Source organism: Falco peregrinus, chromosome 4 (genome assembly GCF_023634155.1).
Source record: "Falco peregrinus isolate bFalPer1 chromosome 4, bFalPer1.pri, whole genome shotgun sequence".
NCBI classification, from domain to species: domain Eukaryota; kingdom Metazoa; phylum Chordata; class Aves; order Falconiformes; family Falconidae; genus Falco; species Falco peregrinus.
This window is the reverse complement of record NC_073724.1, coordinates 8,906,215-8,929,422: the sequence shown is the minus strand read 5'-3', so window position 1 is coordinate 8,929,422 and position 23,208 is coordinate 8,906,215. Positions and strand designations below refer to the sequence as shown.

General features: G+C 43.6%; 1 protein-coding gene across 3 annotated transcripts; it reads right to left on the bottom strand.

Annotated features, from left to right (window-relative positions):
- Window positions 1-941: 941 nt before the first annotated feature.
- GPR89B (G protein-coupled receptor 89B) lies at window positions 942-19,893 on the bottom strand. 3 transcript variants are annotated; one of them, XM_055801998.1, is made up of 15 exons: window positions 19,747-19,893; window positions 16,314-16,373; window positions 15,356-15,459; window positions 14,315-14,344; window positions 13,738-13,844; window positions 12,761-12,862; window positions 9,501-9,621; window positions 9,171-9,251; window positions 5,759-5,868; window positions 3,997-4,085; window positions 3,513-3,605; window positions 3,061-3,156; window positions 2,439-2,528; window positions 1,760-1,825; window positions 942-1,592 (listed from the first exon to the last, which is right to left on the bottom strand). In XM_055801998.1, the coding sequence occupies exons 1-15, from the start codon at window positions 19,786-19,788 to the stop codon at window positions 1,386-1,388; spliced, it is 1,398 nt and encodes a 465-aa protein (XP_055657973.1). In that variant the 5' UTR covers window positions 19,789-19,893; the 3' UTR covers window positions 942-1,385. The 3 variants fall into 3 exon arrangements, with proteins under 3 accessions (XP_055657973.1, XP_027640428.1, XP_055657974.1); XM_027784627.2 differs by lacking the exon at window positions 19,747-19,893 and adding an exon at window positions 17,166-18,613; XM_055801999.1 differs by lacking the exon at window positions 14,315-14,344.
- Window positions 19,894-23,208: the final 3,315 nt, after the last annotated feature.

The following is a 23,208-nucleotide window of genomic DNA, read 5'->3' as shown; positions in this document are numbered from 1 at the left end:
GAAGTCAGTTCTCCCCCTAATCCAGGTCCATCAATCTCTGCGGTGACTCTTCCATGCTACACACACAGCAGTACAACCGCTGTGAAACGGCACAAGCCAATGTATTCCGCATTACGCTCCTTTCTCCTGCTAACACTGCAGAAATTTCTTTCAAACATTAAGTTAACTTCATAATTCATAACTCAAGACATTTAAGCACTGTTCGCTCTTCTCTTCATACAGTTGAGGATGATGGTAGCTAGAATAGCACACATAATTCAGTCATGCAGGTTTGTCTAAATGCAAGTTAACACCACATCGTCTTGAATGCAACATAAATGGCTCTTGTAATACTGCTGCTGTATACTTTGCCTCCTTGCTGTACACTGAAGACAACGCAGAAATAAATTGTTTAGAGTGGCTACTTTGCCCCTGCCCAGGTCTTACTCTTACCACCTATGATTTATGTTCCAGAACAATTTTGAAAACAAAGCCTAGAAGAGTGGCTATGGAAAGCTACAAGTTTAAGTCATATGAGTAAAATTTACTTTTATGCCTTGAATGACATCAAGAAGGGGAAATGGGCTACTGTAGAAGAATACACATGGTGTAGGGAACACCGAATTTACAGCATATAAGGTAAACAAATTTATAACATATAACGTAAACAAGGCATGTCTGTGATCTTTGACTTCCCACTGAACTCTAGCAAAGAGGAATCCAAAACCTCGGTTCCATTCATGCAGGGAGAGAAAACAAAGCTGAGACTCAGCAACAGAAAGCTGATCTCCCAGCTCTTAATGACACTAGGTACTAGTGAAACACACCAGCATACACTCCAATACAGAAATGGAGTGAAATTCTCTTCACTTCTGCCAGGCAGCAAATCTTTGCCACTTCCTAGCTCACTTCCAACCAAATCTTTGGGGCTGACAAAAAAAACCAAACCTGTGATGCTTGCATGAGGTATTATGAAAGCTTATTTAATTCCAGATTCAAACATTCAGCTCCAGAATTGCCATCCTCTGAATCCCAATTATGAGTTGATTTTCAGAAGAAAAAAAATCACATTTCCTTGGTGCCTTCCCTGAAGATGTTGTTCTAACAGTAAGAGGTCTCACCTCAGACAACCCTGTATGCAAGTCCTGATGCCCCTAGATACCGGTGTACCAGGAGTGTCCTTATTCCTTGGCAATGAGCCATCTCATGTGCATCCCCTTCCCTTCAAGCTGTGGCACCTTAACAAAATGAGCCACAGAGCTTGATGATGACATGTGGAAGTTCAAAGAGTCAGTTACACTGCTAAAACACACAGAATAGTCCTGGCTCTCCAGGTTTTGCAGTCCACAGGAGTTGCAGCAGTGCAGTTGAAAGGGCAGAGAGCAGTGTACGACTGCAGTTCTCACTTAGAGGGCCATATGCTTTTCTGGGGCTTGTTTGTGTGCTAAATAGAGAAAGAGGATACTGGACAGTGCACTAACTAGGAATATCACATCAAACCAACGATGATAAAAATTGAACTGGAGCTCTCCCAGGACTTCCGTAATAATAGTGCGATACTCTAGAGGCATGCTCATCCGGATCAGGAGCACTGATGACACAAAGTACATACCCTGTAAATTAAAAAAGAGAAAGTAGTTTATTGTTTCCCAATGGGCTGTGTGGCTAACATGGGTCAGCATACAAGGATTGTGTTACGTGTGTATGTACACACACACAAATATGTATGCATGCGTAAAGGTATATAAAGGTATAAAGGTGTGCCCATGGTTTCACATACCATTATCTGTGCTAAAAGCAGAACAATAACATTGGAGGACTTGCTGCTGGAAATGGCATAGAAGAACTAGACACAAACAAAAAAAAAAAAGTAATGAAAATAAGCAGGCAGGTAAGTGTGCCTTAGGACAGCATGAAAGGCATATATGATTCAATACTTTTTCATTTTAAGAAAAAACAATTAAAAGCATACTTTCTGGAGGGGTGCCTGTACCCTACGTTCAGAAACCTGCAGTCTTAAACATGAATATCCCCAAGCCAGTGGTGTCCTGTGGTAGAAGTCATGGAACAATATGTATTGAAGTTTAAGCTTAGATACCAAAAGCCAGGTCAAGACAGTGAGTCACACGTCTTTCCAGTCCTACCAGCAGCTCAAATTAAACAATCTAAATTCTTTTAATCACCAACTCATCAACCTTACTAATAAGCTGTGCTACAGCATCATTTTGAACCCTTGCTTACATTTAACATCTCCTTTAACGTCTGCATCTCTTCCCAACAGTAATAGTAACAGAGACTGAGTGGGGAAATACATTGCAGAAAGCATTTTTCCTCCCTTCTTCCCTCTGGAAGTATTTATATTGAGATATTTAAAATATAAACTTTCAATACGTATTTATACAGCACCTACAAATAAGGATCTGATAACAGCCTTCCTAGTCCAGAGTCATGGCTCTTACCTTTGTAAGTGTGATTAACAATCCTCTGATAGAGGTAACAATGATTATTCCAACAAGAATAAAGGAAATGTGCTGAGACCAGAATTTTACCTGTATCAACAAGAAGAATACACTTAAATCTCTAACGCCAACCCTGTTTACACCACATTGTATAGCTGCCAGTTCTTCAGGGTCTTTGTATTTCCTAATTGCACAGATATCCGTTGTAGACAGGTTTGTATAACAGACATTTTCACAAATATACGAGCAATTGTTTACTCCAAACACACAAGAAAAACCCTGTATTCACAGGGATATATTTAAAAACCTGTAAATGACAGAACACCTACGTGCAAAAGCAGCCATAATTACTTTGTAGTTAAATTATTCATCTAAGAAAGTTGACTAACATGTTTCCATTTGCCCCAAACAAACAAGCAAATCACTGCCTCTCTGGCAAAAAGACCACATTACCATCCCAGCATAAAATCAGCATGAAAGCAAAGTTCATGGTACATTTTCCCTTCCTCCTCAATAAGTCAGAAGTCAAAGACAAATTGTCAGGGCTCTATCACCCTCTCCCTATTTTATTTAGATAAGATAGGAACTGCTGAAAAGGCTATACAAACTAATGAAGTCTCACATCAAATTGGATTCCCAGGTAATTTACAGTGATCTCAATTCCTCTTGTGACTGGATCAGTCTTCCCCACACGGTCAAATACAATATTGATGGTTGCCTGCAAGAGAGAGTTTGGTTTACATTAAAAGAAGAAAACAAAAGCATACCTCACTGTTACACATGAGATGCACGCATGACTCTTACTTTGTGTCACCAAGGAAAGGGGCAGGGGGCAGTCGGATCATCTAAGAAGGTGCAAAATGCACACATGTAAGAATTGCTTGTCTCATGTTCTATACAAAATGATAGATCCAGAGCTTTACTTCAACCAAAGGCCAGTTTCTTTCAGAATTTCCAGAGGCAAGATTTTAAGGAAACTGGAGGATTACTTGATGAACTGCATGTATAGCATAATCTATGCAGGGTGCAACATTTCCATATGTCCACATAAACCACAATAAAATATTTACATACCATGAAGATTTTCCAGACACAATAGATGGAGAAAAAATAACCCAAAAAATTGAAGTATTTTCCCTGAAAAGTTTTGGAGTATTCTATTCTCTCCTGGAAATACAAAAGGAGGGAGGGGGAACAGAACACAAAAAAAATAGTAATTTATCACTTCCATAATCACCCACAACACAAAATTTTAACGGAGCATCCATAGTAGCAAACACAGCTTTATCCTTCTATACCTCTTAACTCAGATGTTCCTAAAACATCTTTTTCTAATTTGAAAGTTTCAGAATGGATTTAGGGACATGGGGCATACTCCAGTATGTGTCTGAACTGGAAGGAAACTGCCATCTAGACCCCAAATTAAAGAAAGAGGACCTCACTCCACTGCATCACAACATTTCAACATTTACCTACTGAACACTTTTCAACTTCTTGTAAAATACGTTCTCTTTCAAACTACTCTGGCCTCCCAACACCCATCTGGGTATGTATGTACCTTTGTTGCATGCAAGTCAGCAGTTTCCAGAAAAAGCTGCCGACTCAGCTCTTCTAGGGCATCCACTTCTTGCTGGATAAGGGACAGATCTAGCAAACCAGCACAGTCAAGGCTAGAATACGTCACAAATTCTTAACTAAAACCAAAACACTCCCTACCTTCAGCCCAAGGGCCACATCTAAGGATTTAACCACTTTTTTGATCTACATCAGGTTTTTGATTCAGTCTTGATGGTCCTTGTTGATACCGCACCCAAAGAAATCTCAAGGATACCTATATTGCACACTACTCCTTTTCAAGAAGGTAGGAAGTATACACAGTGTTTAAACAGTCATGCAACAAGCTCTTTATTCCTCTGCCTGGGGAACACATCGTAGAATAGAATCAGAGCTCTCCTCTCCAAGATTGCTGCTCTACCTTGATCAGTGGCCCTTGTCACTGAAGTGCATCTCACAAAACTGCTGAGTAACCGCTCCAAGAGATTTGCGATTATTACAAAAAGCCTTTTCAAACAGCCAAATTCTGATTTTAACAGCTAGTGGGAAAGGAGAGGAAGAAGGGTCCTCAGTCTTAAATATGCAAACTGCACACTTTAGGTAGTCTGGCAGAAATTATTGGTAGGCAACCGTAGTTAGAGAAATACAGATCCTTGCAATTCCCAACAGGTTCCCTCTACCGCTTTCACACAGGCAGAACAACTTCTGCTCACGTTTCTGCTGCTATAGCACCAGTGGCCAACCTGTATCATGAGAACAATTTATTTGGTCCACAAGTTGCTTCCTGCCCTTCTTTTTCTCACAGCTGTCCAACATGGCCAGAAAGCCAACTACAGGCTAGGTAAATTGTTCCAGCACGTCAGCAAACCCCAGTGTTTTGCTCAAGTACGTCACAGGTTCTCCATCCTGGAAGAGCATACGTCAAGTTATGAGAAGACATGAAGGTCAATCACATGAGCAGAGGATACATCAGATCAGAAATTTGCCTCCCACATCAGTGCCTCTGCAATGTGACACCACAAAGACGATCAGAGGGCTGGAGCACCTCCCCTAGAAAGACAGGCTGAGAGAGTTGGGTTGTTCAGTCTGGAGAAGAGAAGGCACCAGGGAGATATCAGAGCAGCCTTCCAGTATTTAAAGGAGGCCTACAAGAAATCTGGAGAGGGATCTTTTACAAGGGCAGGTAGTGACAGGACAAGAGATAACAGCTTTGAATTTAAAGAGGATAGATTTAGATTAGATATAAGGAAGAAGCTCTTCACAGTGAGGTCGGTGAGGCACTGGAACACACTGCCCCGAAAGGCTGTGGACACCCCATCCCTGGAAATGTTCAAAGTGAGGTTGGAAGGAGCTTTGAGCAACCCGGTCTAGTGGAAGGTGTCCCTGCCCATGGCAGGGGAGTTGGAACTAGATGATCTTTAAGGTCCCTTCCAACCCAAACCATAAGCGTGCCCATCTGTCTTGCAATCTGCTGTACACCTCACCCATGGTGATGCAGCAGCACGTTTACAGGGCAGGACAGCAGGAGCACACAACTCCCGACTGTGTCACAGTAAAACTACGCGTCCAACCCCTGGGAAAAAGGTCAGACAGGACAGTGCTAGAAAGCAAACTTCCCAGGAGGCATTAAGCCTTTTGTTCTGACTGCCGAAACACGTTGAAACATGAATGCTTTGTAACTGGCCCAACTAACACTCTTCTCTTCAAAACAGAAGAAAGCTGGAGCCACCTCCTGATGCAGGTGCCAGCATGCAGATGAAGGATACTTTCACTGCCTGCAACAGATGTTGTAACACTTTTTATCATTCCCCAGAAGCCAGTGGGTTTGTTATGCACTTCTCCTCTCTGGAACATTGTCCTATGAGCCACTGCTATCCTGAAAGAACAGAAAACACAAGTCCTTAGGAATAAAGTATTTTTATAAAAAATCCAAACAAAAATCCTCAAAAAAACCCCAAAGCCCAGTTCCTTAGAAGACACCATTAAACTAAATTAACTGCAAACAGATGCCCCCCCTTGTTTTTTTCCCCTAAGCACCAATCTTGCTTCCTAACATTATCTTGATTAGCTCTGGAGTAGAGCCCAGATCTAATCAAGTGAGATTCAGTAAGACACTTCCCAAGACTTCCATTCAGGATCCTGCTTCAACCCTTAAAGGGATTTAAACCCAATTAAAAATAAAAATTTAAATGGATTTTTCAGGCATACAATTAGTCGCTTTCCTTTCCTCAAACATGTGACTGTTCATGTGCTATCTCAAGTTCAGGACTCGGAAGATTTCTCATGCTCCCCCTCTCCCCTTGAACACCTTCTTCCTTATCACTGCACATCCGCCTCCTCCACAGAACTGTGAGTGCTGGATGGTATGCAGCAGCACTCTCTGATATGCTGTCACTCACTACTGGGCTGCATGACAAGCTGTTATGAAGCTGAAACACATAAATCCATTATTGGACTGAACTACTGGATGCTTCAGGCAATCTGAACGTGACTCCTAAAGCTAATTCCAACACTACAGCAGCAGCTGCATATTGTCGCTCACACTCCCACGTGCACCACAATATAATCCCCATGAGCAGTGCTGGCTTCTGGCCTCATTCCCTCACATTTCTCCCCATTGAAATTTGCGAGCCAGTTATCCACTCCTAAGCTGAAAACTATTCATAAGATTGTCAAGGTGATCCATGATTTGACAGTGTTTAGGCCCTTTCTTGGGGGGCTGCAGCCAGCATTGCTACATGTGGCACGGAGCTCTCTTCGAGGTTGTTGATAAGCAGTGTAACGGCAGGGGGGAGAAGAAAATAAAAAATCACTCCTTTGTATCCAGCAAATGAAATACCCTCGGGGCACCCCACATAACATATAAAACTACATATGGTCACAAACTACAAATAACAGGTATCTTGGAATGATTCAATTCATCCTGATAGCTGTCAATACAAGAACTGCATTTCTAATCCTTGCTTTCTTCCCAGTACCTGATTCACATGTTCCATCCCAAACGATCCAGAGCACTGCAGCAAAAATGCAGCTATATCAAGGTGAAGTGCAAAGCTATAAGTATGCAAAGGCAAATCTTTTTTGAGAGGTGACAGGGATCTCTGTACCCACTGAGTAGTCAGGAGCAATGGAGACCTCACAGAAAGGATCCACAGGCAAAACCCACACACTCTGCCTGTGTAGATATGTGATACATCTACATCAAGATAAGCTACTTTGACTCTAACATGAAGCAAAATGAAGCAACGGTGCAACAGAATCTAGGCATTTCAGATCTGAGGATTAGTCAACGTCATACCTGCAAGGATGAGTATAAAGAACCTGCCAACCTTAGAGGCAAGTTGCCACAAGGCTTCAACTGATTACACTCAGTAATTCCTGTGCAAAAAGCATCAGGGAAAACAACTTGCAACAACTCTCTCCTACTGACAAGGAAGGCAGTATGATAAGGGTTGGTATGAGAAGATATGTCAAGATCAGCGAAGAAAACAAAAAACCTTTATGTTCTATTGCCTTATAACCCTTGTATGCATTGGTAAGTTCTGAGATATCAGCAGTACGTACAGAAAAGGTAGCCAGCAAGTAACTGACAATTTATGGACTACATTTACCATACACTGTAAAACACTGCTATTCCCGCTTGTTCTGCCAAATAGTTTGGATTGATTTGTATCCATCTAAATGCAAACTTTTTAAGCTCTGCTTTATACGAGCAAATAGTCCAATTATGCAAGCCACTACTCCCTGTCAAAGCAAAAAAAGAATAAAAACTCCAGAATGCAAGCTCCTGCTATTTCTTGCACATTTCTGAGACTACATAGTTTTGGAGTGGTTTTGGTTTGTTGGGGTTTTTTTTTTGTTGTTGTTTTTTAAACACCAATACAGGAACTTCAGTATAATTCCCCAGGGATTAACACACTTTACCTGGCACTTCATAATGCTTAGAAAGTTGCCATATTCAGAAGATCTCCTGGTTATAGGAAGGTAAGAAAGTGCTTCTCAGTTGCAAGTCCCAGAAATTATTAATTTTACCTCAACATCACTCTCCCTGGTCCAGAGGTCCAAAAACGTACAAAAAGAACACAGATGCAGAACTACACAGTACCTTTTAGCTTCCAAAGTACTGGCTCCTTAATTGACTGCTCCTAGTCGATTAAATCAATTAAAACTGAGTAATTAAATTCTCTCACTACTAGCCATCTCACACAAACACAAAGACTGAGTTAAAATTTGTTCACCACTTAACATTTAAAAAGCGGAAGAAAAAAGTTATGCTTTAACTACTCTTTCATATGCTAATACTGATCAGCAGATACTGGTGACTAATTCAGCAAGGTTAGACTACCTAAAAGCTCCCTTGTCATACATTAAAAGCTTCCATTAAAACATCAGTGCACCAAAAGTAAAGTCTGTGGGCCTCTTGTGATAATTCAGTGTCAGACAGTCAAACCTTGAAGTGACTATAGTAATTGTATTTATTCCGCTCAATTAGTAAGGCATGCAATATGTAATTTCTAAGAGCAGACAAAAATCTGTTCGGTGTAAATGAAATTACATTGTTTCCAAAAGTAGCTTTTTTCACTTGTGGTACATGGAATAAGTTAAACCAACAAAAGCTGAGTTTTGACAGCAAGCTTGTGCACTAAACTGTAAGTCACATTAGCGAGGTTTTGCAATTTTGCAAAACTAATGTCAACCTTGTCATTTGCAAGAACAGAGCTGTGTCCACACCAACTCACTAGCCCGCTTCAGCTTTGACCAGGAAACACCAGATCCACAAAGCAGGAGCACGCTCAGTATGTACGAACCAATTTCTGTACTGAAACTGCCAGAAAGAGAGCCAGCTGCAGTGGCTGAAGGATCACTTATCAGGAGAGCAAGGTGACCATCTTACAGACTAGTCAAGCTCCCATCAGAGAGTTACAACTTGTCTTGGAAGCCTAACCTGTGCCGCTGCAGCAAGAAAGGGTACTATTTAGTGCATGTCTGGGAAAAATACCAAAGTTGTGTATCAGGCCAGAATGAAACACCACAAAGCTCAAGACAATTCAGGCACCTGTTTCACAATCACATAGCCCTGAAAGGACTAATAATTTTGGTAATTTCAAGAACCATCTTAAACCATAATCATCAAAAATCCTTGAAATAAATCATTCCATGCCACTGCTGCCTTCTTACCTTTTTTTCTTGCTAACAATCATGTCCATAGTCTGAAGGAGTCGTCGCTCCAAAGCCAGAATATCTGCATCTGTCACATTCCTACAAAATGAAGGTACGCAGTTAGGCCTACTATACCATTTCAGAGGAAATATGCACATGCTCATAAAACAAAGAAGAGAGAAGCCTGTGTAAGGAGAATATGCTTCAGCAATGGAAATGGTTCTACCATGTAGTCATGGCAATAGCTAGATTCAGAAAAGTTACAAAAAACCTTGAATCAATGCTGCAGGAAAAGCAGAAGAATAATCTCAAAAAGGTGGACATAATATTTCACAAGGCTGCAGTTACCTGAGAAAGTAGGACATGTAAGTGTATGGACAGTTGACAGCCCCAAATCCTGACAGCAACGCCATCAGTGTCACCCCAATCACACCCACACGGCTGATGAGCTGTTCTATAGACAGGATTCCTGAGAGAGAAAAACCACAGCATTAGTAACCTCGGTCTCTTCACTCTGCTCTGCACTTGGTGCCTTCAAAATATAACACACATACAGAGCTGCTTAATGAATCTGACTGCCTTCCCACCGTTAATGGCCAGAGGTCATATGAAATACAGACAGGGAAAATGAAGAGAGGGGTAAAAAGTCTCCCTCAGAAAGCACGTTACCATGCTTAGAAACAGAGATGGGAAACTCTAGCTGTGAAAAAGCTTAAGACAGATCTGCAGAGGACAAACAGTCAATATTTTGGTTCTAAATACATAAAACATTAGTGATTGCACTTTGCTGAGGTGGGAACACAGATCATCCACCAGACACTGTAACGGAGGCATCTTCCACAAAGCCAATTCTGCAATAACCAGGATCAGTTACCCAACCAGTTAGTCCTGGCAAACTGTCCAAAAAATGTCTGACCCACAAACAGGAAGCCCTGTCCTGTCAACTGGCATTAGAAGGGACCCCTCCAGATCAGACACAATTTGTGCTGGTAGGACAGTGGAGTTATGACACTATGGGAAGCTTATGCTGCTCCTTGCTCTTCAGTATTCACCTTGTGGACACCAACACATTGCTGAGGTGACCACCAACAAGGCATTCCACCTGAGCACCAAACGGACTCCAAAACATACTACATAATACAGCATGAGCATCAAGTCTGTGCTGTAACCAACACCAAGCACCGAAGTTGCATTTATTCTTCTCAGCCATTAAACACAGATCTCAACCTGTCTTCTCAGAGTAGAGTGCCATGTGCTACTAAACACTTTTTAGGGAGCTAGTTATAGAGCAGCTGCCACACACAGCACATTTGGAGCTTACATGATTGCAAAGCTGAGATGGCCAAGCGCCAAGCCACATTTCATGCTTCAGAGAAGGGGAATAAATGCTGAAAACAAGGCAAAAAGACTTCACAAAGGGAGACTGAGACACCCAGTCATGTGCAGCTGCACAGAGATTTACACGAGCTACAGAACGTGCTACAATACACTGGCCTTTTGCCCCACACACTGTCAGACAGCAGCAGTTAAAACGGATCTGCCTTCAAAATGACATGACATTCCACCGGTTAAAGCAGTGCTTCGCCGTAACACTCAGAGCAACCCTACTCTTGTGATCAGGTCAGATAAAACGAATGTTTTATCAACTCAGACAAAGGTAAGACTTTTATTAGAATACAAGTGTGTGACTGAGTAAGGCTTCCTTCTACTATGAGCTCCTAAATTCAGGTCTATAAAAGAAGCTGCAGACTAAGCAGGGCTCCTGACTCGGAGCCCTTGACGGATGGCGCATTTCCCAGCTGCACCACACTGCCATCACCATCCCCAGGCGAGGCACTCCCTGGCACAGGATGCCAGCGCAGGTACTGGAAAGGGCCACACTGGTCAGCACAATTCCCCAGCTGCAGCACAGCACCGTGCAGGCAGGTGAGCAGGGTGGGGGCACACTGACAAAGACACTAAAGGTAATGTACTGCAGTATGAGGGGCTCATTAAGTATGGCCTCCTGTCACATCTCCCTCCGCAATATGATCCCTCCTGTTTGAATTGGGCCACCGCCACATGATAAAGCCCTGCAGCAGCCTTGTCCATATATGCAGGGCAGTAGCACCGCAGCAGTACAGCAGGGAAAAAAAAAACCTAGAATCCTTTGCTCTAACCTTACACCTACACCTGGTAGGATAAGGCACTGTACAAATGTTAAGTGGAGTATCATCCTGTTAAAAATCAGGAGTTAAAAATAGAAAACACCCCATTACCAGTTCTGGAAATCTGCAGTTGTTACACAGCTTCACAGAACCTTTCCAGTGATCTGAAGAGGATTAATTAAACCCCATGGCCAAGTTCCCATTAAGTTATTATATTCTGCCAACTCGAGCACATTCTGCAACCCGAAGTGGATACCTGGTTTTCTTGGCAATAAAACACTGAGCAGAGGGATCTGAGGTGTATATTAGCTGCTGTATTTCAGTGGCAAAAGACACAGTTACAAAACACAGATACACACTTTCTCTTAGGAAGGTTTCAGGCTCAGATGAAAGCATAAGCAGACCCTACAGCAGCTGGTATTTGTCAATTTTTCTCTTACAGATTAGTACAGAGTAAAATAGCTCCCTGGCGAACAGAAAGATTAAGCCAACCATTATCTATGCAGACAGACATATTCACTACTTTGAGTGAAACTGACTGAATTTCATCTGTTTGAGAACAAGATACAAACAGTTTTCCAGTGCAGGGGATAAGGGCAACACAAGTTACACAGGAAACCCAGGTCACAAACAGTCTGGTTCTACAGTGTTAGAATCCTTTGGCTCAGTAGTTAGGCACACGCTAACCAGCTCTCTTGGACCCAAACTAGCCCAACTGCACCCAGTATCTTCACACTATAAATACTCTTGGTTTCATGACTGCAACGCAGAGATACCCAAGCTAATTCTGCACAGAAATAGCTCTGGCATCCAGCAGGACTTACCAACTCACACTCTGGTACCACGCAACTGTACTGCCTCTGGGCTCAGCTGTGTACAAAGCTGTACCGAAGCTAGCATGCGCTGCCAGACATGTTGCTGGCTACAGTCTATACAGGTCTGGTGTTCAGGCATCCTGCCATGTTTTGTCAACTGGACAGCCACTTACGCTAAACTGGTCTGATTTCAGTGACAAGAAACAATATTCTGACTGAAAAAGGTCAGATTAAGGCTTGGTTGTCAATTCTTTTCCTAAATAAATTAGCTTTAGCTGCCACAAAAAAAATAAACAAATGAACAAAAAATTGTGATCAGCTTTTTGTGGAGATGCAGTTTTTGTGTTCTCAGAAAGAATACTGTGTTCTTACATAGTCTAGGTTCAGTTAGCACTCATTCACTTTGGTAAAATTTTCCTGTGATACTGGAAGAAAACTAATACAAGTAATTCAGATGTATCCACCCATTTCTGTTAGTCTGACAACCCTCAGATGGCAAATTTCAAAGCTGAGCAGACCCTCAGTTGCAAGAACTGCTTTCTACAGTCCCAAACGTATAGCTGAGATATTAATAGCTCCAAGACAGAAGTGAGATAATAAAGCCTATTTTCAGGAGGGAAGGAATCAGCAAAAATATGAAACTCACCATGTTTTGGGCTGAGGATAGGAAATGGATCCCCCAACTTCCAGAAGAAATACATGAATGTCAACCACAGAACACACGCAAAAAGCAGTTTCTGTCTGTGCACTAGTGGAGAGGAAAAAAACCCAGTATTTTAAAGACATTCTTTCTTTAGGGCTTCTTCTAGCTTGCATGATCGCTATATTGGTCCAAAGGTTGTTCTGAGCACAGGTGGCCAAGAGATGCTACAGCTAGCCGTACGCACCACTTCACTTCTTACCAGCCGTTTGAGACAACCATTGGCAAGAGCTAATGCCGCAACGCACCACTTTGGCTTTTCCCCATGGATGGATGAAGAGGGCTGCACTATGAACAGGGGATCACTTAGCTGTGGTCTCTCTCGCGTGACTCTGAACATGAAACTGGAAAACTTCATCTTTGTGCCAAAACTACATGTTTAATACTCCCAGCCTACATGCCTAAGCCTAATACAAAAGAGCGATGAATGTCAACAGCTCAAGGGTAAGTGTCCATTAGTGCATGGAAGAGCCCTCATCCAGCCAATGGTAAGCAAAAAAAAGCAGAAGTAACTTATTGAGCTTTCATGCCTCAAGAGTGATGTATTGAGCTTCTCTGCCTCATTTTGTTTACCCTCTAGCAGAACAACACAGCCTTGCCAAGGGTTCCAGGGTTGGGCTGCAAGCTTAAAATTGTAAAGGCACTAATTTCAGTAACATTACTCTAAAGTGCTCAACTTTGTCGAAACCCATAAAGAAAAGCTACATTTACTGGGGTCAGGTAAAGTATCTCCTAACTGCTCAATAAAGAGTTCCTGCTAAAGCATTAAGTTCCAAACAGAAGTTATCTAGCCAGGACAAAGCCAGAGGAAGGAGGGAGCTACAGTGATAGTGTCCAACACATCTGTCTCTCAGAAAAGTTATTTCTCATTTGTATGCATAGTCTCAAGTTAGCAGCCCCACTGCCATAAACCAAGTACTCACATAATCTGATATTGCTCACAACAAAGTAACCGATGTAGAAGGGTACCATGAAGACTAGGATGAGCAAAATGACACACAGGTTCAGCTTCCAGTGAAAATACCGAGAGCTAAAATAAAGCCAAAATACTGTTAGCACACTATCACAATACAACAAATTTCTCAAAGACAATCGCACTTCAGTGTAATCCTTTCAACCACATCAAGCATTAGATAATATTGGCTTAGCACATAGAATATTCTGGATTTTGTTTGTTGTTTGGGTTGGGGAGGGGGTTGGTTTGTTTGGGGGGGGGGGGGGGTGTTTTGTTTTTTAATACAGAGCTCAAGAATGTGTATTTCAAAATTAACAACTACCCAGAAAAACACACTGGGCTATTTTATCAAATCCTGCATTTTCTATCGTGACTAATGCCGGTTGCAGCATGATTCATTTGATTACTGCTCATCTAGTTGAACAGTAAATCAAAACTAAGTATAAGCAGTAATTAATTTTGTAATGAGTGGCTGAGTCAAGAAAGAGTTAATTCCAATTGAAAAGATTAAAACCATTTAATGGTCATAATTCAACATGTATTACCTCAAAGTCAGTTGTCTCATCTGCAAGACACTGCAAAGCAAGAATTTAGAAATACACATATATCTCAAAATGATCAATACTCCTCTGACCAAAGGAGATTAGTCAAATGCAGATGAGAGTCATCTTGGCTGAACTGATTTTTCACTTAGCTTGAATAGAAAAGTATATGTCCTGTTCCCAATATTAACTCATATCCTCTTTATGACTTGGGGAAGGAGAAATTTGAGGATCCTTGTCACTTTTTCCTAGCTAATTCAGAGGTCAACATTTTGATCTATATGGACATCCAGCCCCTTTACTGAAGCCTATCAAAGCTTTCCCCTCAGTGATCTCTCTGGCTGCAAGCTCTACAGATTAATAACATACACTCAGAACTAACGTTACCTTTCATCAGTTTTGTACTTCTTGCCTTTCAACTCCTTCGGCTGGTCTCTTATACTAGTATGATGAGAGAGACTAAATATGAAACTCAGCTAACCTCTACATGCTACTGTTCTGTCTTCTCTTTCCTACTGACTTCTGAACTAGATGGTTTTTAACATCCCCTTTATGCAGAAGTCCCCATCCTATGTCAAAGGAGGACGCACCTTTGATTCACAAATACCGTATTGTTACAAAAATAGTTTTCACTTCACATCTTATTCACTGCCCTGACCACCACAGAAAACCTAGTGCTTCTATTTTCCATAGTTCTTAACATCTGAAAAGCGCTCTTCAGCATGATCCGAAACTTTAAAATACTCCCATTATAAAAAAAGGTTTCTTTTAACTTCACAAATGGAGAAAGTCAAAGATAAGCCCTTGCCCTAAGGACCTAGGCCACACTAATAGCAATTACATGGCAAGTCAGAAGCTTATGGCTTCTACTCTCATGTTCTCTCAAATAAACAAATGTTGCTGCTCAAACATCTTCATTGAGTTCTTGATTATTTTCTCACAAGATTTCCCCAGTCCGAGACTAATCCATTAATTTAGAAGTCAGACTCAAGATGCAACAGAACACAAGGCAAGGCTGGTCCTCCACTGAGCTCCCACACTTACCTGCTGTTCAGCACTCCCAAAATCTCAAAGATGATGAGTTCAAACATGGTACAAGAGAAGGCAAAAGTCACAGAGAAGATCACCTGGACCACATACTGTCGTACCTGCAATGGAGAAAGCAAGCCAGACATCAGGCATTTACATTCCTAGAATGGTATCCTGATACCCCTCCACTAAGAAAAACAAATTATAAACTATGATGGCTGGGTCTCTTGCTTCAGGGCACTTTGCCCTTTATCTAAACAGGAAGAAATCAACAGCCGGTTAGAAACCACAGGGAAAACTCCTAAGTTCTCAGCATTACACCGATTGCAGCTATTGGCATATTTAATGCAGATGCCTTGCACAGAAGGGATGTCAAGCATGCAGTGTTCTATGTCAACTTGACTAATGATAGACCCTTGCTAACAGAGCTCTTGGATCTTAACCTTAGCTTTAAAACTAAGACCTACTCAGAAAAACTTCTGGGGTCTGAATTTGGCTCGCACTTAAGCCACCTCTGACCTAGACTATGTTCTCTCATACCCCTCTAAGTATAAGAGAATGCGGCAGTTTTACCCCATCCAATCCTCACAAACAACTCAGCCACAATGAACACACCTCACTGCGTCTGAAGTTAACCGCTGAATTTTGTCTCAAAAATTACATAAGGCAGGCTTGCTCAAGTGAAGGGGAAAACTATTACCACTGCACCTCCTCCCTATTTTTTTATTATTATATAACAATAGCCAATTTGGAAACTTTCACTGGTCCCAGAAGAACCCATTTCCTCAGATATCTAGGATACTTTCAAATAGAAGCACAAGAGGAAATTAAAAAGAAAGTAACTGTAGAGGTAATTTAAAATAAGGTGCGAGGGCTTAAAGAGAAGAAAAAGGCCAACTGCAGTTTTAAAAACATTTCTATAACTGGGAGTAATTTTTAACATACAGACTCGTAGTGAAAGGTCCCTTCTCACCTCATAATCCTTGAAGAGCTTACGCATGAAGAACAGCCACCCAAATCCAAAGAACAGCACCTGCAAAAGAGATGAAGCACTTAACATTTGTATCCAGCAGCTTGCAAAATATGAAGCTGCTTCACTACTGACTGTAGATGAAACAAATGGAAGCAAAAGAGCTAGGCCAAAGCACCTAAGATCCACAGAAGGTTAAAACTTGCCATGGTACCATGGAGAGAAGACTATTTTAAATATTCAAGTGTAGCAGCCACAGAAGGCTATGACCTTACAGAAGATCCAGTCAAGACAGCCCAGTTCTGTGTTCCCAAGTTCTCAAAATTCCTCAGTTCCTGGCCTGCCCGAATCCTTTGCACTGTTGTTTCTTGTTTCACTCTCCTAACCTACAGGTTTAAAGCTTATCCTTTTTACAGGAATCATAGTAACGAAGTAAACACCTGAATGTCCACAACATATACATCTTCTAGGGATGAGTAAATTTTATAAAAATATCTGCCGTTCCTTTAAGACTAGAAGGGCATTTGATTTTTATGGAGAGGTCTTTACACTAAATCTGGTTACACACAGACACAATGTGGGTGAAAGGTGTTAAAAACACCTCTAAGGTAGGGAAAAGGTAGTGTTGAATGCCTCAAGCCACAAGCTGGAGTTGTAGAAAGCCACACGGACAAGGTAGGTGAAGCAGGACGAGTCAAAAATGCTTTGCATTTCAATAGTTCTCAAGAGCACTGTACAAAATTTAGTTAAGTTTCAACACAAATCTGAAGAGACAAACTTAGTATCACACCTATTTTGCTGGTGACTTAAATGAAATAAATACAAATTAAGCAATGTAGTCAAAACTGTAATTACCCATCTTCAGACAGTAAAAGGAGGCTGTGTTGTCAGGCCTTCCACGGGTAGCCCTCTCTATTCCTCAGAAGACTGAAAATGAATACAATGATTTAAAAGAACCCAAGCAAAAAAAGAGCTCAGAGGATATTAAATACATTTTATAACGTTAGCTTTGACCAAGGCAAAGACAAAAATCAGTATATGCCAGAATGCATAGGACAAAGACAGTATTTCTTCTCATTGCACATGGAAAAAGTCAGAGCATTCTGTCCCTCTGTGGAGAGAGGAAACTTTCAAAGACAAAAATGCAGGAACCATTGTGGAAGATTCCACTGTGCATCAGGAGTAACTGGATCCCAACAGTGGCAAAGGTAACAGACTCACATGATTTACAGATGAGGAATACCTGGAATGCTGGGCAAGGAAGATCAAACATACTTGTCTTGAAAGAAGAACTGAAATAAGAATGAGGTCTAGTGATCAGTAACAACCGGCAAAACTTGTTTGAGAAGGACTTCAGACTTTAAAGTAACTGACAGCAAAAAGAAAAAGGTAAGATATTCCATAAGCCTCCTATCTACAGGTCGTAAGTTAAAATAGTATGATAAGCAAGTGGTATTTACATAAAGTAACTCCACATTTAACAGCAGGAAGGATGAAAAAGGTACCAAGACAAATGTTTAAAAAAAAATAAGAAAATAAGAGAGAAGGACATAAGCAAACCCGATAATAACAGAGGAAATTATATATGAAGATTAGATTTCCCTTGTGTTAGGGACTATACAAAAGCACAGAAAGACATTATCTTAACAGTTGACACTCTAAAATACTGCAGGTGAATGTGACATGTTAAGTCAGAAGGTTCTTGAGCCTTTGACAATTACATGCTGCAATTTAAATAGCTAACAATGCTTTTGAAGATGATGAGAAGACGAAAAGCTGCCAGCAGCCAAAGAAAAGCAATTAAGACAAGTTAGATCTTAGAATGCAAAGCAAATAATGGGAAAGTTTTTGTTCTGGGTGAATTGTTAACAGTATCAAAGCTACAGTCAAGCAGCTGACAGTGAAAAAGCAAGTTAGACACAAAAATCAAAGCATTATCAAGTAGGAGGAGATCATACTTCTGAGAAACAGCCAAAAGCTGTCCTGAAAACTCTCAGGAAAACTACAGTTGTGCATTAAAGTCTATGTAAGAGAAGCAACTGCTGTTGAACGGGGAAAGGTTCCCTTTCCTCAGCTCATTTTCCTTCACTGCAGAACAAAAAGTTCACACCAGCTCAGAAGCTTATCGGATCCCTCTGTGATCTACTCAAACTCATTTAAGGAAATATTGGAAGGAGCACAAATAAGAGAGCATGCCTGTGCAGCAGTGTGAAAGTGAAGAGGGAGCAGAACCCTCCCCTTTTGGCAGAAGCAAATAGTTGGACCATCTCAGTTGCCAGAGGGGCAGACAGGAAGAAAAAAAGATTTAGATTCTTACCGAGGAGGAAGCAGGCTAGCAAGCAGGAGAGGAAGGTCAAAGACAACACAATAGATAAATTATTAACAAAGGAGGCTAACGGAGGCAGCATTTCCTCCCATAAAACAAGAGGACAGTTTCAACTGTGTCAAAACCACAACCTACTTCATAATGATAAAGACAGCATGCCAGGAAAAGGGTTAAAGGCCTCCTAGGTGAATTCTGCTGGCATAAAACAAAGACTAACTGAAAGATGACTTCGACAGCCAGCAGAAAGCAGAAGCTGAAGAAGTTTCTGAATCACAGGCGGATCAACAGAGAAGGAGGTATTTAAAATAAAATAGTGGCGTGTCTTTAAATTCCTTAAAGCAGATCATGAAACATCTTCCAAAGCTGTTAAAGAAGCAAACTCCTCTGGGGCAAAGCAAGGGTAGAAGACACAAATAGGGCATAAGGGACTATTTCAGTTGGGAGGGACTTAGAACGATCAGCTGGCCCAACTGCCCACGATTAGCCTTCCTGGGGAATATCAGAAATAAATTAATAGAAAACAGCAAGATGAACTTCCCTGTCTGTCCCGACTAAGAAAATTTAGATTTACAAAAGCGATGCCGTATTACAAGAAAAGTTCCGTTCCCTACAGCCTTATTTACTGAATCTTTTCAGTACGCGTCACAGACTCGCCAACGTCCGTGAGCAGCAGCCACGGCCACACGCCGGGCAGCGGCCCGGGGCCGCGCACCGGCACCGCGCACCCCTCCCGCAGCGGCCGCCGGGCGACACCAAGGGCGGGCACGACGCGCCGGCCCCGCACCCCCAGGCTGGCAGCCGCCAGGGCTTTTTCCACCCCCGCTGCCGAGCAGCGGCCGCCGAACGCATTCAGGCGCGGGGGCCGGGCCGGCGGGGCGAGCGCCTCAGGGAGCCGGCGGACCCTTCCCGCCGCCGCCGCGCCCCGCCGTTCCCTCAGCCCGGCAGCTGCGCACGCGCGCCCGCAGGCCCCGCCCCGACGCCCTCGCAGCGGCCGCTTCCGGAGGGACGGCGGGTGGCCCAAGCGGCGGAGAGACCCCACCTGGCCCCCGCCTCCCCTCTCCGGGCCCGGGGGTTGGGGGGGACACGCCGCGCGGCGCAGCAGCGGGGTACCTGCGAGGTGACCATGATGCTGGAGTCGATGAGGAAGCTCATGGCGGCGCCCACCCGCCACGGCCGCTGCCCGCCCCGCTTCCGGCCCCGCGCCGGCGGCCGCAGTGCGCAGGCGTGTGGGCGCGCGCCACAGCTAGGGGGCGGGTCGGGGCGGGAATGGGGCGGAGCATAGGGGCGGGGGCGGGCAGGGAGCCCCACCCACAGCCCTGCAGCGCCGGGAGGGGCACGGCCGGGGGTCTCTACCGGCGCGGGGCGAGCGGCGGGGGCGGGGTGCCGCTGAGCCCGATGCCGTTCCCCGGCGGCGCTCGGGGGGAGCCCGGCGGAGGGGCGGGATGGCCGCGCCGAGGCCGTGCTGCCGCTGCGCCCCGCGGGCCCCTGCGCAGGGGTGGCGCGGGCGTGGGGCCTGGCGGCCTTCCCTCCGCCCTCGGCGCCATCCCTGTGCCATCCGCCCTCCCGAGGCGTGTGCCCGCAGCGCAAGGGCCAGAGGCCGGAGGCCAGCAGGGAAGCGCAAGTTCAAACAGGGACCTCCGTGATGCCCGTGGGTGTGAGGCGCCACCGTCCTGTCCCCGCCTGACCCCCGCCGCGGCGCCTGGGCCTTCTTTTCCTCTCAACAGCACGGCCAACCTTTGCCGCTCAAAGCTGGCTGCGCTTGGCATAATAAATCCTAGAGGAAGGATCGAGTGGGGCCAGTCGAGAGTTGAACAAAACAGGGAGCTCCCGCTGAGTGAAAATCAGGCACCTTTATTCATTACAAGTGGTTGCACTAGGAAAACAGGGCTCGGTTTGGTTGTGCCCAGCCGCTGGATGAGTCCCGCAGTCTCTGGCAGGCTGCTGGCAGTCATCTTGGTGTGAAATTCGTCTCCTTGTCTACAGCATTGCAAAGAGAAAAAAGCACCCAGCTCCCACAGGGAAATACACTGAGGGAGCACATTATCGTATATCATACTAGGCCTTTTTTTTTCCCTTTTTTTTTTTTTTTTTTTTTTTTTACAGCTTCTGATATCGCTGCCAATTAACACAGAGCTGAGATCGGGACTTCCCTGTTTTTCCTTTTCAAATCTGCTGCTTAGAAACTGATCTTTCCTAAAGTGATGAGATTCCTGAGTTTGGAGGGATCTGTGGTTGTTTTGTTCTGCGCGGGTAGGCTGTGCGGCAAGGTTAGTCCTCGGTTGCTTTTTAAAGACAGACGTTAACAGGAAATCCTTTAAAAAAAAACACCTACACAAAGCCAAATTCTGCTCTTGTTTACACCTTGGCATCTCTGCTCACTTCAACACAAGGTTAAAAAACAAGACAGAGTTTGGTCATCGCTCTTTAAACTTTCTTCTTTGCATGTTTTATAAATAGGCTTGAAACATTCCTCAGCTTAGCTGTAAATTACTGATCCCTGAGCCCTGGGGTCAACACACAGGGAAGAAGATTGTTCCTACTGGAAAAACTCAGCCACCTCCACCCCCCAGCCCCAGGACTTCTCCTTCAGGGAAGACAAAAAAGTGTAAAAAGAAAATGGGAAGTTTATTCCATGTTGTTCCTCCTTAGACAGCCGCTGATGGGCGTGTGTGGGGAGAAGGGTCCATGGTACTCCACAGGTACAAAGGCGAGTTTCAATTGGGACAGGCTGGTAGTTTCATTAAACGGAATATAGATGGAGGTGGCCAGAGAGGGGAAGCAGTGTACGAGGAAGAAGGGCTGGTCAGTATATTGGCAGGTTTCTGCACCATTCTGTATTTTATTCTTCCACATATTAAAGTGCGAATGCGGCTATGTTACATTCAGTTTGTGGAGACAACTGCAGTTAAGTAAAGCGGAAAGGTGGAGCATGTTGAATTCAAGCCATTTGTTGGCCAAGAGTATATTTAGACATAGCACAGGTTTCCAGAAGGTGCTACAGGGCACATTCATGACAAATAGGCTTAGCTGGCAGCCGGCCATCCATTTTCTTCTCTCTTCTTTCCAGAGGTTTTCATAAACAGGAGTTCTGAAGCTGGGAGTAAGCCAGCATCATTCTCATGCCTTGAACTTATTTGTGGTGGGTTCAGGTGATGGTGTTCACCGGCAATAGATGAATTTCTTTATGGGATTGTCTGTGACTTTCCTTTGAACTAACATGTATGTGTTGAGAAACTTACCTGAAAATTTTTGCCCCAGTAATTCTTCATACACTTAGGTAGAAGGACTGGGGGGAAAAAAGCTTTGTCCACACTAGTTCTGGTTCTCAATTCTACCAGGTAAATAGAGGAACCAGCGCATACAAGTTCAATTGTAAAGTTGCTGGCTGTGTTAAAATCCAGAAATACCAGATGTGGTAACAGGTTGAGTTTAATTCATATCTCACGTTGGCTTGCCTTATCCTTACCATGAGGTACTCAGCTGATGAGCTCACTGGTTTCTTTACTTTGGCCTTTGCCTGCAGCCTGCCGGTCAGCTGGCATGCTGTGCCAGTACCTGGGATTCCTCGCTGCCCCCCCGCACAGCCTCTGCCCCACAACCCCCAGGATTTTTTGGTATGCTCATTTGTAACTGGGTTTCCTCACCCCGATCATCCTTCAACCCAACTCTCCCCTGAGCTTCAGGGAAGCACCACAGGAGCCAACTTTTCTGTTTACTGTTTCACTATACATTCTTTGCTGTGTTGACTTAAAATTTTTTTGGTAGGCTACTCCATGACTTTCCAAGCAACATAGCCTTCCCTCCTTGGAAACCAATAAATGGCTTGTTTTGCTTTTACTATGCCAGGCTGGATCTAGCAAGGCAAAGGCCAACAGTCTTTGTGTTTTTCAAAACGTTCTGTCAGTAGCTCTGTAATCACCGTTTCTATTCAGTTCTGCTTCATCCCAGATCAGCAAGCTTTAAAATACACAGGATTTTGTTGACAGAACGTTAAAATGCAGTCCTCTGCACTTTCAGATGGATTTAAAGGCACACTTGACACCAAAATTAAAGGCAACTGGAAAGACCTAAGCCCCCTGTATTTCCATGATTTTGTCTATTGACAAGCATAGTCCTTTTTTTTTTATTTATTATTTTTTTATTTATTTGTAATGCTTTTTCCAAACCAGTTACACAACACGATTCTGGCCTCAAGCAGCTTCTGTGGCTACCAAACATCAGTTGACTGTGTTTGTGCATCAGCCTCTGCTGTGGTGCCCGGTCGGTTGGTGTTGCCTGCTGGGACAGTCTAAGCGAGCTCTACCAGAACACCCTGGAGAGGCAGAAAGTGCCCTACACCTGTTGTTCTACCACGCAGTGGCTGCACTGAGCTTTCAGCCTCCTGTGGGATAGGTAGTTCAGGCTGGAAGGGACCAGCTGGTCCAACCTTCAGCTCAATGCAGAGTCAGACCAGGGTGTGCAGTGCTTTTCCCAGTCAGGCTTCATCCTCCAAGGATGGAGATCCCACTGTGTCTCTGGGTACCCGCTTTAGTGCTGAACCACTCTCCATTTGAACATTTTTTTTTCCTTGTC

Excerpts from the sequence above, each read along its gene's own strand:
- GPR89B (XM_055801998.1), bottom strand. The coding sequence starts at position 19,788 with ATGAGCTTCCTCATCGACTCCAGCATCATGGTCACCTCGCAG. Across the intron at positions 13,845-14,314 it reads ATGAGACAACTGACTTTGAG|CTCTCGGTATTTTCACTGGA; the intron begins GTAATACATGTT and ends GCTTTATTTTAG. Across the intron at positions 12,863-13,737 it reads TGTGAGCAATATCAGATTAT|TGCACAGACAGAAACTGCTT; the intron begins GTGAGTACTTGG and ends CCTCTCCACTAG.